Source organism: Poromitra crassiceps (assembly GCF_964638095.1).
Source record: "Poromitra crassiceps genome assembly, chromosome: 2".
In the NCBI taxonomy this organism is placed as follows: Eukaryota; Metazoa; Chordata; class Actinopteri; order Beryciformes; family Melamphaidae; genus Poromitra; species Poromitra crassiceps.
Genome location: NC_139624.1, coordinates 22,527,593 through 22,544,172, shown reverse-complemented (window position 1 = coordinate 22,544,172; position 16,580 = coordinate 22,527,593). Strand labels below are relative to the sequence as shown.

Here is a 16,580-nt window from a genome sequence, read left to right as displayed (position 1 = left end):
TTTGTTTTTGTTTGTCTAAACCAAAGAAGTCTTTTTTATTTGGGGGGGAGGGGGGGGCATTTTTACCTTCAGTCGATAGGGCAGTATGTGCTACACAGCGACAGGAAAGCAGGGAGGGAGAGAGGGGAGGACAGGCAGCAAATGACCCCAGGTCGGATTCGAACCTGTGTCACTGCGTGAAGGACTAAGCCTTAATGGTACGCGTTCTACCAGGTGAGCCACCGGGACGCCCTGAACCAAAGAAGTCAGATGATCCCCTCTGGGGCTGTGTGTAGCCTCAACGTGAGACTCTTCAGTCATTCTATCTTCAGAGTCTCAGATGCGTGGTCCCCTCAGCCACTGCAACGCCGGCTAAGTGGCTGCACGCGATATACACGCTATCAATCACAATAAAACTGTACCTACCTCTGAGACAATGTTGTTATCCAAGGTGCCCTGACACTCCCAAATAGTGCGTAGTTTCCAATACTGAGCACTTTTTCACATGGCGGAGCCGATGGTCAAAATTGTAAACTGCACTACACCCTCCCAACCACTGAGCACCGAACCGATTCATCCGGCGCTGTGGAGCACCTAAAAACTTTGGCACTGGCATGTGAAAAAGGGCTCGGTATCGGAAACTACGTACTATTTGGGAGTGTCAGGGCAGCGTTATCTTGGATAACAACATTGGCTCAGAGGTAGGTGCAGTTTTATTGTGATTAATAGCATGTATATCGCGTGCAGCAGTGGCTCAGGGGACCACGCATCCGAGACTGAAGGAAGAATGACTGAAGAGTCTCGCGTTGAGGCTAGGGCTGTGCTTAGCGTACTGTATGTCGTCATCAATTATTAGAACACGGAAAAAGCAACCAGAGAAAATACCAATGACTTGTTTTGTAATGTTCATAGAAATTGAATGTGGCTTGGCACAGGTACTGGACTTTGTAGGCAAGTCATCACCGTTCTGATCTACAGATGCTGTCTGAGCCTCTGGCCCCGCCCACCAACCGTCAGAATAGAGCGACTCAAGACTGAGTCAAGTTGCTCATTGTGAATGTGAACGCTCAGTGACCGCCAGTGGAAGTGGCTCTCTGTAACCGTCGTTTCCTTCTGCAGATTCCTTCACTGCAGTGACCACGACTCTCCAGATCCAGCCATCCGCTATGAGGTATTTCCACACCGTAATGGCTGCATCAAAACGCACACTGTAGCAGGTAGTGTTGTGCATCATAGTGACTGTTGTCAGCTTTACTGACAGCTGTCAATCCTTTTCCCAGCAGACATTTTGTCTCCATTCATTAAAGAGCTGACGCTAAAATAGAGTTTTAGTGTCCCATGATGGACTGAATGTTTCAGAGGCTTGTCCACCCTGATGAGAACATGATGGGCTGAATGTTACACACACACACACACACACACGCACGCACACACACACGCACGCACAACATTGACAATTTACAGGTTTCCCATGGGTCCTTGAAATCTTTGAAAGTTTATGAATTGGGGGGGGGGGGGTCAAAGGTTTTTGAAAATAGACATAAATAGACATGGGTCATTCAAAGTGCTTGAATTTATATATTTTGTGCAGGAATAGAAATTTTAAGTTCTTGTGATTTTTTTTTTCTTTTTCTTTTAACACGTTCACTGCCAATGACGTGTTTTTACGTCAAACAAAATCCAACCGTTCACTGCCAATGACGTGTTTTTACGTCAAAAAAAATCAATTTTGTTTTTTTGACGGTGGGATGTGCATCTAACCCTTTTACATCTCTTATATAAGTATTGGACGTGTACAACGTGTACAACCCATTCCACCGACCCACTAAGTGGCGACAGTGCTTTCCTGACTAGAGGAAGGCAAGCAAAAAGCAGTGTGACGAAGCCATTCTCATGAAAATGGATTGGCGAAAACGCGCTGATTGCTGGCGATGCGGGATTGCAAATTTGCATAATCGATCACGGGTGGAACACACTTTGAAACACGCAGCATAAATATGACCAGATTCGCAAAAGCTTCATCAAAGCTCTCAACCAAAACTCCAAGAAGCGAGCGAGTCCATCCAGACTTCCTCAAAGAGCGGCCGCGCAGACAGGCAGCAGCAGCAGCAAAGCAGTGAGACTGGTGACAAGCTTGTGACACGGCCGCTGCAGCCAAGAAGAACGCCCACGGAGGGAGGAGTTGGAAGCAGAGGGGGGTTTCCTGCTGTTATGGAGGAAATTACTGTTCAAAACTATTGTTTAGATGTCTGACGTCTTACTGATGCCAAAAATGAATGGTTAAAGTGACTGTTCTATCGAATTTCACAAAAAGCCGTTTATCTCTGAATAATTTTTCTGACGCTGAAACCATGCTGTATTCAACTGCTAATGCTTACATAACTACCGTACTAACTCTACAAACTAACTCTTTTAGACAGAGAAAGCACACATTCTATTAGTTCTTTTGAGATATTGTGTGTTCACAAAATCTTAGCAGAAAATAATCCTCGGGTCTTGAAAGATGAGACAGAATCCTCAAAAAAACCCTCTGGCAGAACCTACCTACAGTAAAAAAAAAACGTCTGGCAGTGAATGTGTTAATAGTCTTGTCTGTGAACCTCTGTAAAGCCTGCTAGTTCTTGGGCCTGGAAAGTCCTTGACTTGTGCTTGAATGTGATGTTTAAGGTGTGGGAACCCTGTTTTAATACTAGTGATATGTGTGTCGTTTGTGCTCCTCAGCTGGTCCTGAGGAAGTGGAGCGAGCTGATTCCTGGTGGGGAGTTTCGCTGCTTCGTCAAAGAAAACAAACTTATTGGTAAGAGACAGAGACTCCGCCCACATTCAGATCTGCAGGAGGCAGTGGGGATGATGGGAAATGTAGTCTCGATTACGATTAGTCGATTAATTGATTACTCAATCTCACTCATGATGCTGCAGTAGTGGAACAAGCTATTAGCCTTCGGTTCTTATCAATGTAAGTTCTTTAGCGTAAATGATCACATGCGTTTATACAGCGCGCGCTCATGTAAGTTTTTATAGAACACCAACGCTTTATACAGTTAGAAAGACTGACTGGAGGGGCCTTTAATGAAACACTAGAACTAATAGAGGAGAACAATCAGCTCAAACTGGACTCACTGCTTCATAGTCATTAGACCCAGATATCTCTATTCATTTAACAAAGATCAATTGATGTTTGAGACGTTAAACGCAGCATCTTTATTCAGTGGCCTAATCAAGATGATTCCATGTATAAAAATCAATAATCAGCCTCATTGATCTTGTGTCTGTATGTGTAGGGATCTCTCAGAGAGACTACACCCAGTATTACCAGCACATCTCCACGCAGGAGCGGCAGATCAGCCAGGCTCTGCAGGACTTCTTCAGCCAGCACGTCCAGTACCACTTCCTGGACGAAGACTGTGAGTGAGACTGCAGGCCCTGCCCCCTGCCCGGGGGCGGGGCTTCTGCCAGTGCACGGGAGTTTGGCCCGGACGTTTCGTGTTAATAAATGCTTCTTTATTTTGTTCTCTGGATGCCTGTTAGCCAACGCTTCAGTAGCCAACGCTTCAGCAGACGACAGACACACAGACAGACATGATACTTTTTTACAATTACTTGTTTAATGTAAATATTTCATCATAAATATTTCATGTTAGCCTAATTTCAAACTTAATTACAAACTTGAAAATTAAAAATGTAAATGACATACCTGCCAACATTAGGCTGTGAAAAGTCCTACCTTATCTGTAAATGGGAGACTTGTGGGTACCAATGGAACCCATTTTCATTCAGATATCTTGAGGTGAGAGGTCATGGGACCCCTTTGAAATAGTTTTTCCCTCACCAAAATGTTCCCTAACTTTGGAGTGTTTAGTCCCCTTCCCGAGCATGACATGGTCACATGACATGGTCACATGACATGTCAGCTAGTTTCATTTGATACCAGGAACTTCACTCTGGCTTTCAAACTAAGCCCGCTACAGCCTCTGACAGACAGTAAGGGGTTAAAACATGGGAGAATCCTGCTTGCTCTTTTTTGTTTTTGCTCCAACTGAAATGTTTTATGGTCACTCACGATTCAGTAGGTAACGGGTTGGCTTGGTTCCAGCCTTAAAACTCGTTTTATAAGGATTTCTTGAAATGTCTATGGAGAAAATGAATGAGAGACTCCCTTCCGGGGCAAGAGACCCCGAACATGACTGTTCAGCTCTAAGGGTTTAATTTCAGTGAAGTGCTTTGCAGTGATGTAATGACACATGAAGATGATATTAATATTGTTGTGTGTCTGTGTTGCAGTTGTGTTTGACGTGTACAGAGACAGCAGGGTGAGTCCACCACCACCAAGTTCTGATGTTAAGAAAAATGTCTGCCTACTTAATGGAACAGTTCACATGTCAATTACAATGTGTGTGTGTGTGTGTGTGTGTGTGTGTGTGTGTGTGTGTGTGTGTGTTGCAGGGCAGGGTGTGGCTGATCGACCTGAACCCATTCGGAGAGGTGACGGACTCGCTGCTGTTCAGCTGGGAGGAGCTAACATCTGGAACCAGCCTGTCAGCCAATCAGGAGGAGGGAGAGAGCGCCCAGCAGCCGGTAAATAACAAGGACGAAACGTTCCGTTTGCCTCAGGATACACGATTCAATACGCCATACGATACATTCGTTTTTATAATGAACTATATTGTATGTGTGTCAAGGTTATAGTTAGCATTTTTCATTCGTTTTAATGTTTTTTTCATTTTGATTTCTTTTTGTTTTCAGTGTCAGTTTAGTTTTAATTCGTTTTTAAAGAGGGTTTGGTAGTTTAGTTTAGTTTTTATTAAATTTTTTGAAAGTGCTTAGCTTTAGCCTGGTAAACCATCCGGTCACGTGAACTCCCATTTGTGTTTCGTTCTACGAGACTGTCTGCCCTCTGCGCCGGGGTGGGCTACTTCAGATTCAACAAGGCGAATGGGCCAATCAGGGACCTGCCTCATAGTTGACATCGTAACCAGCCAATCATGAACACCGCTGGCAAAACAGTAATGGCTGCCTCCGTGGCTCTCCGCCTCGAGCAGTTACGTCAACGTTCGTTGAGTTAAAGAAATAGACTCAATAACAACAATTAAACAAGGATTATGGAGTCCAGACGGATCCACAAAACCAAACAGAATGTGAGTTCATGGATCCGGATGGTTTTAACCAGGCTAGCTTAGCTTCAGTTTAACCTTTATTAGTTGCAGTCTTAGTTTTAGTCTTTCTTTGTAATATTGGTTATTTGTCAGGGACGAGATACAAAAAGGTCTGAAAAAGTATTGTGTAATAAAAACTCAACAAAACATAATCATTACCATAAAGGAAAGGAAGAAGTATGCCATGCGAGGGGTGCGTGGACTAAAATTGGCACAGCAACAAACAAAAACTTAACATACTTACATTTCATATCCACCCAAAATGCTTGGCTTATGTGTGAACTGTGAAATAAATTGACAAAGACAGTTACTTTTTTGTTTTGTAAAGCCTTGTTTTTGTTTTTTATTTCAGTTAACAAAAAAAATGTCACACTTAGTTTTCCTTATGTCATTAGTTTTCATTAACGATAATAACTTGGTGTGTGTGTGTGCGTGTGCGCGCGTGTGCAGGAGGGCCCGGCGTTCCGCTACACCACCCCTGAGGTGACGGTGCAGCCCAGCCCCTGTCTGAGCTACAGGATCCCCAGAGACTTTGTGGAGCTCTCCAGCGGAGAGGACGCTTACAAGCTCATCGACTTCCTCAAGCTGGTAGGAAGAACCCAACCAACGGGCCTCCACATTCAATAGAGTACCGCAGGGACTTCTGAAGCGTACATGCGATCGCCACAAAGTAGGGGTGTCACGATACACTAATTTCACGATACGATACACGATATTGGGTTCACGATAACGATACGATACGATATTTTAACAATATTTTTTTCAACAAAAGTAAATAATTTTTATGTATTTATTTATCATTTATTTAACCATGTGAGTCCCATTGAAATCGAAACCTCTTTTCAAGGGAGCCCTGGGAAAATACTGGAAAAATAGTCTTTCATTTGAAATACACAAAATACAAAACAAATGCTGTTTTTGGAAATTGTTATTATAATAACTAGAAAACAACATGGAAGATAATGCTTCTCTTGCAATAGAATGTGTCACACTGTCACAAACTAAATGTTTGTTGCATGGTGAAAGAAAAATAAAGTATACAATCTATTTCTTAAATAACTCATGCTCAATGGTCCCTAAACTTATGTAATCTTATGTACCCCTTGAGCTGTTTTGCCATGGCAGTAGTAGTCTACCCCCTCACTCATGCATGTTGATTCTGCTAAATTTGTTCTATTATTATTCAGGAGCAAAAAAAATTTTTTTTTTTTTTTTTTTTTTTAACGATATCATTTTTTTCTGACGATACGCATATCGTGACGTTTCGATATCGCGATATATCGTGCGACGAAATATCGTGACACCCCTACCAGAAAGCGATTCAAAAATCTTAAAAATTGTGTTCATTTGCGAATATTATCTTGCTGAACACAAAGGTCTCATAAATGTTTCATGTTTCATAAACCTTGTGAACCACAGACCTTATTTCAGGCCTCTACCCAAATCGCCATACAGAAATCCCATTGACCTCCAGATGAGGGAACCCAGCCCGATGTTAACTTCTGGCTTTTATGACTCATTCCTGCGGCGCTCTATTAGAGACTCTATTAGAGACTTGAGTTGAATTACCATCAACAGACGAGTCCATTAGTGTCAGCCTCTATCAGCCTCTCAAACTCATAACAAGACTGCTGGAGTGAGAGAGAGGAGATCAGCTCCAAAAGGGACTCGCTGGTTTACAGCCAGTAGACCAAGAATTTGACAATGATGCCACTGGCAGATGCAGACATAACTACAAAGCTTTTCAAAATGTACACATTCACTAATTAGGTTATGTAAAACATGCCATGTCTTTTTAAGACAGCATAGCCACCACGACCAGGGCTAATTTCACCTATTTCAGAAGTACGCCACCAGGTGGAGTACTTCCACTGCTTATTATCTCTGCCAGGCGGAGGGGATCATTTGTGTGTGTGTGTGTGTGTGTGTGTGTGTGTGTGTGTGTGTGTGTGTGTGTGTGTGTGTGTGTGTGAGAGAGAGACACCGTCTGGGCATAAAGTATGTCAAACAGCAATATCAGGCTATCTTGTCTCAATTGTTTAGTGTCTATGGGGGACCATAAGCATCCAGGAATTTAGCAAAACTAAACAAGTAGGAGGGGGGGGGGCTACAGTCTCAGACTTTGAAAACCCCTGCTGTATATTATTATATACTCTTCCATTTTCTGTATTTGCTGCTGTGACAACGCAATTTCTACATGGCGATCATTAAAGATGAATCTCGTCTACTGTTTTTTCAGAAGAAAAGCCAACAGGAAGAGGAGGAAGAGGAGGCTCCGCAGTGACGGACAGTCAGCTCTCTTCAGCTTCTCTAAACATTAATAACAACAAGAAACCATTATTTAACGAGAAGAAACGGAAACCACGGCGAGTAGCTGCTCCTAGCATCGCATGAACTGAATCTCTCTCTGCTGTTAGAGGCTTCTGTGTTTTCCATGTTTAATGTGCCTCCTCCGTGCACTATCATGACGGGTGCAAATGTGCTGACTTCTCTCCTTTCTTTTTCCCCTTGCCCCGTCCCCCGGCTCTGCTTAGCCGGCGCTGCCGAGTGTTAAGCCCCCTTCACATGATTTATAAACGTTGTGCACTTTTCTATCTTCTTTTCCTCCTCTGATTGGTTGCGCTCAAGAAAGGTCAGCGACAATTAGGTCAGCGTTGAGATATTTTGAACTCTGGGCGCAGCGCAAAAGTGTCAACATCGAGCTGTGCGCGTCGCCATGGGTAGCATCGCCGCCTAGTTGAGCAGCAACGCTCTCTCCCCATAGGAAAACAACGGGACAGCCGGCGCAGAGCTGTTGTACCGCGGATCATGTGTAGGGGGCACTAGGTTTTTCTGCTATGATGTTTTGACGTTATGAGGGGAAGTTTTCTCTTTTTTTTGTCGGGGGTAATAAAGTTAGTGTGTTAGTGTGCAGCAGTCAGTATTCAATAACACTGTAAAGAATAACCCGCTTTAAAGCTGAAAGTGTTTAAATTACAGCAGCAGGAGAGGGTCTTTGGATTTAAAATCATCTTTAAAGGGACAGTTCCCCCCCCAAAATCCAAAATCCATATTTTTCCTCTTTCCTGTAGTGCAATTTATCCATCTAGAGATTGTTTTGCCGAACTACTCGCTAGGTCGAACCACACCCTCGGTTGAAAGAATATTGCACCACCTAGCTAGCAGCAGCTAGCGGGTGTAGTTCGGTCGAAAGAACATAGTTCCTACAAGATTTATCTTGAGTAACCTTCATGATTTCTGGAAAGAGACATTACTGTTGAGTTAAAAAAATATATATATTATTATTATTACTTATTCTCTCCACGCCCCCCCCCCCCTCCCCTCCCCAAACATTATGTTTTGGTGCTCTGCGCACCCTAGGCCGAGTGCCATCCCGTTCTATTTTATTTGAGGAGGCAAAGATATCTACGGCTGATATATCCAAAACTCGGCAACTCGCATCAAAATGATCTAGATCATTGGTCACAACCGAAAACCAGTAGATCGATGGATCCCAAAATCATTTTTGGATGAGTATAACTTTGTAGTGTCAGTGTCTCGCATTCAACCAGTCATTCCGTGCATGTTTATTGCAAACGGACAATTTAAATATACATTAACAAATACTGTTTATTGCTCATTGATTATTGCTTATCATGGAAATTATAAACAGCATTTAATGTATGGTCATGTCTACCCACACTTAAAGTATGGAATACGAGTTTATGATTTTGTTGTAATTATGTTTTTGTGTGTAGAAAGTCTAATTATCACGTTTACTGTTACAGCGGGGGTGGACAGGTAGATCTTGTGCTGTAATAAATAGTACTACAGCTGAGAGGACAAATATGTATTTTTGATTTGGTGGTGAACTGTCCGTCTGTCCCTTTAACACACACGGCGCTGTGTGTGTGTTGGAGGGCTTTGACAGTCATTTCTCTGTTTATCATGCAGTCACATTTGTGTACTTTTCCAGCTGTTCCCTCTGGAACAGTTTTGACACGATCCATCTCCCAAATGTTGTTTTGTGTCATGCTCGCTGTCGACTGTATTCGCTGCACAAAACACCATTCAACTTGTTGTGGTATATCGCTGTAATAAACCGCCACATTAGAAAATTGATTGTGCTTCTTTTTTCCTTTTGAACGCAGTGGCTCTTATTACGCCGGGAGGTAAATGAGCAGCGGTGGCCATTTCAATTTCTTTTTATTCACTTATTTATTTATTTCCCCAGATTGATGGAGCAATTAGCAGGCAGACTGAGAGAGCCGGTGTGTTACAGCTCCCTACGGAAGCCCTGAGAGGCGAGGGGGGGGGGGAAATCTTTTCCATTTTCTAAGTCTGATCCTAAATTGTTTTCTCTCCTGTGTTTATGACTTATGAATACGTGAAAAAAAGATTTTGCCAGGGTCATTTTTCTAATTTGCCCTTTTTCTTTTTTTCATCTGAGAAAGCAGGTAAGCAAGTTAGTAACATTATTGTACATTTCAGTAATGTTACATACACTTCCTAACCAATGTTGGGCATTAACGCATTACTGTAATTTTATTTCTTTCCCCAGTAATGATTGCTTTAAGGGGCAATTTCCAAAACAATAATATTAAGCCCAGCGTGATGTTATTTTTTGTCAATTATGGGGCCATTTAGAGAAAATACACACGCCAGAAGTGATCATTTTTTTACAGGAAAAGCCGCAGCAGTGCCTGCTATTGGTCCGTGATCTGCGGGCTGAGCGATCATTGGACAGGCGACCTGTCACTCACCAAATTCAAGTATAGTCTGCTTTATCGTCTGTTTTACTCTTAATATGGGACCATCCTTTATCCTTTAAAATGAACATCATGCTGTATTGAAGACTTGAAACCAGCAATTGAGACCATAAACTCATTAAGCACCTACTCAAGTGAGTAGTTGTTTTCCAGTGACTTCTATACAAATGCACTTCTCTTCGCAGACATAGACTATAAATGGATGAGTTACATGAAAATTCACCCCCCGTATCGTCGTGAAAATAGCTATAGACTAGAGACCAAAACCGTTTTTTTGTACCAGGCTGTAAACAGGTTTACTTCTGTTGTGAAGTCGGGCATTTTAACATGGAGGTCTATCCACCTTATTTTTGGCGGCCATTTTGCCTTACGTTAAGTATGGGTTCTATTTCCGGTGTAACCAATTTAGATAACCCCCCAGCCCCTGACCAAAAAAACGTCTGAGGATTTTACCCTTTTACAGCAGAGCCATTCTGCTCTACAGCCGTGTCGTTCGGGTGCTGGGATAACGTAATGCATTGTGGGTAGTCGGCTACTAACTGTGGCTAATGTTAGCGGCTAGCTAGCTATGTTACATGGCAGTAAAACGCCACCAAATTGATTTAACTTTTAACCATTTCGAGTAACACACATTTCGAGTTTCCATACGGACCTCCAGCGTTGGTTAGTTGTTTATAACGTGACTATATTTATAACTTTTATAACGGACTCCAGCTTCCGGTTTATAATTCGGGTCTGCAGCCAGAGTATAACAAAGGAAATGGCAAGCGGCAACAATGAGTCACGTTAAACCGGACCTTGTACCCACGCTTCTTTTTTTACAGTGGGGCATTCAAAAATAAGGTGGATAGGGATGGACTCGCTTTTACAGCCAGCCCCAAGTGGCCATTGGTGAAACTGCAGTTTTTGGCACTTCCGTGTTGGCTTAATTTTTCAGCTCCGGAGGTTGCCGCTTGCTGTAAACATGAGGCTCAGTGGATGGTCCTCTGAATAGAAACAGCTGCTGGTTATTGGGCCTCACAGTCGGCGGTGCACTTATGTATCCACAGTAACGTGGTAAATAAAAAGCCGGTCAACTGTGAACTCCAGTCGCTGATCAGAAGGCAAACAAACAACCACTAATAAGAGTGCTCCGGTGTCTTTCCTTCGGGTAGTCTGTGTGAAGTGCCCAGGTAAAACATTATTTTAAACAACCACTAATGTCAACAATAAACCAGTGTGTTGGATGTTATTGCGGTCACTTCTATTTTGTTTTCTTTCTTGAATACAAGTGGTTCCATTTAAATTAGAGCTGCATCTTTCTTCTGATCTAATCTGATTGGTTGAGTTAAACCCATGCGGCACGTTTGGGCTTGGACAGACACCCTGCCCCCCCCTGCAAGACCATTTCAAGGTACGCCCACTTCATCAGCCGTAGGGTCTGACCACGTGAGACTAGTGGTGTTGGACTACTCGAGACCGGACTCAAGACCACAAAACACAGGTGCAACCAAAACAGTAATGAGGGCCCCAGCACATGGAACACCAAATGGACTGAAGTTGGAAACCCCCATTAATGTTTTGGTTTCACCCCTGCCTTTTAGACACAAAATGACTGCTGTGAAAAAGGTATATTAGGCTGAAGCTCAGTGAAAATGGTAAGAGAGGAGGACATTTCATCTTCCTCACCAACCGTGTTCCAGTAAATCCTCTCCTCTCCCTGCAGCTTGGGTAATCATCTTTCATTGGAGGGGAGGGGGGGGGGGGTAATGATCAAACTGGAGAATGTGCTGACTCAGAGTGGAGCTGAGGAGAGAGAGCAGGAGAGGTCCCTGCTTGCTGATAAAGAGCTGCAGTCGTTTGCAACTGGAATACTCATGAGCAACTGAGCTCTCTCTCTACCTGTGTGTCTCCCCTCTCTGATTCTCTTTGTTTCTGTCTACATTTTTCTGTCTCTACCTCTCTCTGTGTCTCAGTCATGTCTCCTACCTACCTACCTATCAAGATGTGGATTGCATGCATCATTATTGCACAGGTGTGCCTTGGGCTGGTCACAATAAAAGGCCACTCGAAAATGTGCAGTTGTCTTGAAACAAGACTAGGTAAACCTTAGTATACCAGGCACCAATTTGTACGTGGTGATGTCACCACGGGAGGTGACATGATTGGATACCTGCTCAGGGTGATGAGTCGGTCAGCCTTCCGACCTTCAATCAGAGCCAGATTTAGGCCGGCAGTCAGCCTGGCAAAAATACATTTGATTGGGCACAAAACTATCAGATCTCTCACATAAGGCTACTACACATATGACCAGTCAAACTCTTAGAACAGATGTGTTAAAAACAACACATGTCCCTGAGCTGAAGCAGTACCTGTTAAAATTAATGAACACATTATGTGTTGTTTTTATGGCATGGCCACTAGGGGGATGTCAATGCCAATGATGCCATATGTGGCCAGCTCGCTGATGCTGTCATACAGTTCTCCCAATGATGTCATAAATGACTGATGATGTCACAGACAGTGATGAGGTCATAAATCGCCGATGATGTCATACAGTTCCACACGGCTCGGCCTGGTGGCTGACCTAGCCACTACTCGTATATCACGATAATATCACGTCATAATGTGGGGATGTGTTATTCTACATTCACACTCAAGCTCGATGACTCGATGATGCCACACCGATGACATCAGTGATGTCATAAATCACTGATGATGTCATACATTGTGACATAATCAGTGATGCCATAAATCCTACCCTGCTGCTGAGGTTATAAATTGGATGACTCTTGCTCAGAGCCCATCCAATAAAGCCTGAACCTGCAGCAACGACAATACGACATAGAGCATCGACCTTAAGAGTGCACTATCTGGTGCTAAAGCTGTACGTGTGAGTGTCCTTTACTGTGAGCAGCAGGCTGACCTGAGCTGAACTCATCTCAGGCATCTGTCTGCATCCCGGCCTGCACAGTGTGATTCAACAGCTCAGTTAAACCCGGCGCGCGTGCCGCCCGCCCGCTGTCATGTTGTACACAAGTGATCTCACGGCTCTGCCGCTCTGTCGCACGCGGCTGTCACCGCCATTCACACGGGCTCTCTCATTTGGTGCAGTGCGAATTAACTCAGTCTCTCTCTCACCCTCTGTCTCTCTCTTGCTCAATTTATCTGTCTCTCACAATCACTCTCACTCTCTGTCTCTCACTCTCTGTCTCTTCCTCCTTCTTGCTCTCTGTCTCTTTCGCACACACACACACACACACACGCCCGAGCGCATGAGGACACATGAGCATCAGGTCCCCCATTGCCATAACAACCATTGCTTCAATAAACCACTCTATATAATATAGAGTGGTGCAGTACCGGTATATACAGTATACCGGTATGTTATACCGGTAAATATACCGGTACATATATATATGAGAGTGGTTTATTGAAGCAATGGTTGTTATGGCAATGGGGGAGCTGATGCTCATGTGTCCTCATGCACTTGGGTGTGTGTGTGCGAAAGAGAGACAGGGCAGGACAGGATAATATATATACAGTATATATATATATATATATATACACATATACATATGAGAGAGATGAGATGAGATAAACTTTATTGTCCCTGGAGGGAAATTTGTCTTGGGCAAAAAGTGCTATATACATACACACACACACACACACACACACAATTATAAACAATTATAATTATTTATTTATTATAATTATAACAATTATAGTGCTGATATAGTGAGTGGAGGGGGTGTTAGGGTGTGTGTGTGTGTGTGTGTGTGAGAGATCAGTGCATTCAGACAATTGCAGGTGGCCTGCTGGTTGGCGGTCAAGTTAGACAGAGTTAGCAGAGAGAAGACAGGAAATTAGATTTATGTGTAGGCCTATGTTGTTGTCGTTGTTTGTATGGTAAATTTGATCTTACACAAGATAAAAATAATAATGAAAATATCCCCCAAAAGTATCTGCACTAAAAGCTACTCAGTTGTAGCTAAAAGTAACTTGTAACTTCTACTTTTGGGGTTAACATGGCCCTCTGCGTTTTCTGTTTGTGTTTGTATATATTTGAGAGACATTGGCCGGCTAAATACCGTTTCAACTTGACAACATAATTCGAAAATTGGCCCTAGCCCTACTTCCTGTTGCATTGTTCTTTTTTTATTTATTACTAGCAGTCGAGCTAGGAGGGTGGAGAATGTGAAGAGGATGCACCATGGGCGCTTGGTGTTTTATATCAGTTGGCATCCTTTATGTTGCATTACCGCCTCCTTCTGGATTCATCCCATCCATTGTTTCCCTACATTCTGTCCCTCTAGCCACCATGGGCGGAACATGTTATGGGATTTATGACATCATGATGATGTCATGTCTATGACATCACTGATGATGGTAAACGGTAAATGGACTGCATTTATATAGTGCTTTTACCCAAAAGTGCTTTACAATGTGCCTACATTCACACACCGAAGGCGGCAAGCTTCTTGTCAAAATGTTCCGCCCTAGTGACATCACTGATGTCTATGATTGCTAGCCTAGGTAAACCCAGCCACCACGTGACCTGCTCTCTCAGTTCCCAGTCACTATCGTCTAGCGAACGGGCCATTCAGAACGATTTCCGCGGCGGTTTAAAGACTCCCGCAGACCCGCAGCCACCCCGCAGCCAATGAGTGACGGCGTGACTGCCAACATCAGTCCTGCCGTGATCGGCCAATCAGAGAGTGCGTCTTTGTCAATGACGTGTAACAGCTGCAGCGGCTTAGCACTACCTAGCCGTTAGCATTTGGCCTCTCTAAAGCATAGCTCCCGAGCTAGCTACTAGCTGGCTAGCTATATGGCTATGCAACTACGTGAGGAAATTCAAGTGAAAACAGCTGTTGAGGTTGAGGTCTGTTGATCAAAATAACACCTAGCGTTATCGAAATCGGATTTTAGCGGACCATACAAGCCAGGGCTTCAGAGCTGATCACCTGGACACATTTTATGGCGAAATTATCTGATAAACTTGTCTGTGCTGCTCTGTGGTGATCAGCTAATGTCTTCATAGCATTGTGATTATGATTTAATGCATTATGGAAGATAAACGCTGGTTTAACATAATTAAAATAATTCCCTACCAAACATGTAAAGTGACGCTTCTGGGCAGTAGACCATTTGGGCATAACATTATGTAATGTGACATGAGATCACCACATTTCAATAAATATAACGTTTTTGCACATTTGAATGCTGCTGGTCGTTTGTTTAATGCTGTATATATTGGATATTTAAAGCTGATACACAACACAATTGTGTTGAGGTAATTCTGCAAAGCTCAGTTAAAAATATAACATGTAACACTTTACACAATCAAATCTAACTTATTCACAGCAATACACAGTCCAGTAGTACAGTGGGCTAATTGTTTGAATTATATCGAAATATATTTGCATGGTGTAGCATGTAATGCAGATAATGTAGCTAGATACTCTGACACAGAAAGGCAGACAAGCTAGCAGCAGGGATCTTGTCACACTGATTCCAGATAAACTCCTCTGTCTAGCCAGCTATACAATATTGATCAAAATAACACCTATATCGAAATCGGATTTTAGCGGACCATACAAGCCGGGGCTTCAGAGCTGATCACCTGGACACATTTTACGGCGAAATTATCTGATAAACTTGTCTGTGCAGCTCTGTGGTGATCAGCTAATGTCTTCGCATTGTGATTATGATTTAATGCATTATGGAAGATAAACGCTGGAAGGCTGGGTAGCATTAGCTGACGTCATCCAGGCTACAGTAACATTAGGCTATTATAGTTATGAAACGCTGATTCAAACGTTACAATAATAAGACACAATAGGAGCCAGTTACCCTACTGTAGATAGAGAGTAATTTCAGACCACCAGATATCACCATATTTATGTTATTAAATGCTGTAACGTTAACGGTAATTCTCATGTGTATGGTTTATTTATAAGCATTCATTGATTGAAGCAGAGTGCTGGTCGGTTAAGTTTCTCTGTAGTCAATGTCCTCTGCTCCAATCTTCGTTCGTAGTTTCTTCTGTCTCTCGTCCAGCAGCTGCAGATGTCATCATTATCCACGTTATTGATTATTATTTATAAAAAAAATCTCGTGTAAATATTTTGTGAACGCACCAATAGTTAGAGAAGGAAACCTCTCTTTGCATTTTATTTTTTAATAAAAGTAGGCTACTTGTGATATCTCACGTGGTCGATCATCATTGCAAATTTATGTGAACAGCTAGGTTTAATGACAAATATGGAATATCACCCAAGGAAATACCACGGTTTAATGCCAACAGATAAACCATACAGATTTGTTGTAATTGTGAACACATAAGGGAGCAAAGACATGGTTTTCAAGTATAACACAACTTTTATTCAAAGACAGGATTGAAAAATATAGGTCACTTGTATTCACTTCAGTAATGTCAGGTCTCAGTCGCATTCACGCTAACCTCTTAACGTCTAGCTATAGCTAGGTTACATCTGGATTATGTATAATATACAGAATTGCACAGTACACAGTTGCACAGTTACTGCACAGTAACGTGTACAAATATTGAACGCAACAGTCTCGTTCTGGAGCGAACCCCTCAGCTGAATTCACGTTGGAATATGATATCAAGGCTTGATACATTTGATTGTAGCTACTCATACAGCCGTGTGGAGCTTATCTAGCTAGGTTGCATCTGGAATATGATATCAAGCCA

The 16,580-nt window shown here is 42.8% G+C and overlaps 1 protein-coding gene across 1 annotated transcript in view; it reads left to right on the top strand.

Annotated features, from left to right (window-relative positions):
- Positions 1-9,212, top strand: part of cdc123 (cell division cycle 123 homolog) — a 17,272-nt gene extending 8,060 nt beyond the window's left edge. The window contains exons 7-13 of the mRNA XM_083650905.1: positions 1,099-1,150; positions 2,701-2,776; positions 3,261-3,383; positions 4,261-4,289; positions 4,423-4,554; positions 5,583-5,720; positions 7,372-9,212. Coding sequence (XP_083507031.1) covers positions 1,099-1,150; positions 2,701-2,776; positions 3,261-3,383; positions 4,261-4,289; positions 4,423-4,554; positions 5,583-5,720; positions 7,372-7,416 — 595 coding nt within the window. The 3' untranslated portion in view covers positions 7,417-9,212. The remainder of the gene's footprint in view (positions 1-1,098; positions 1,151-2,700; positions 2,777-3,260; positions 3,384-4,260; positions 4,290-4,422; positions 4,555-5,582; positions 5,721-7,371) is intronic.
- Positions 9,213-16,580: the final 7,368 nt, after the last annotated feature.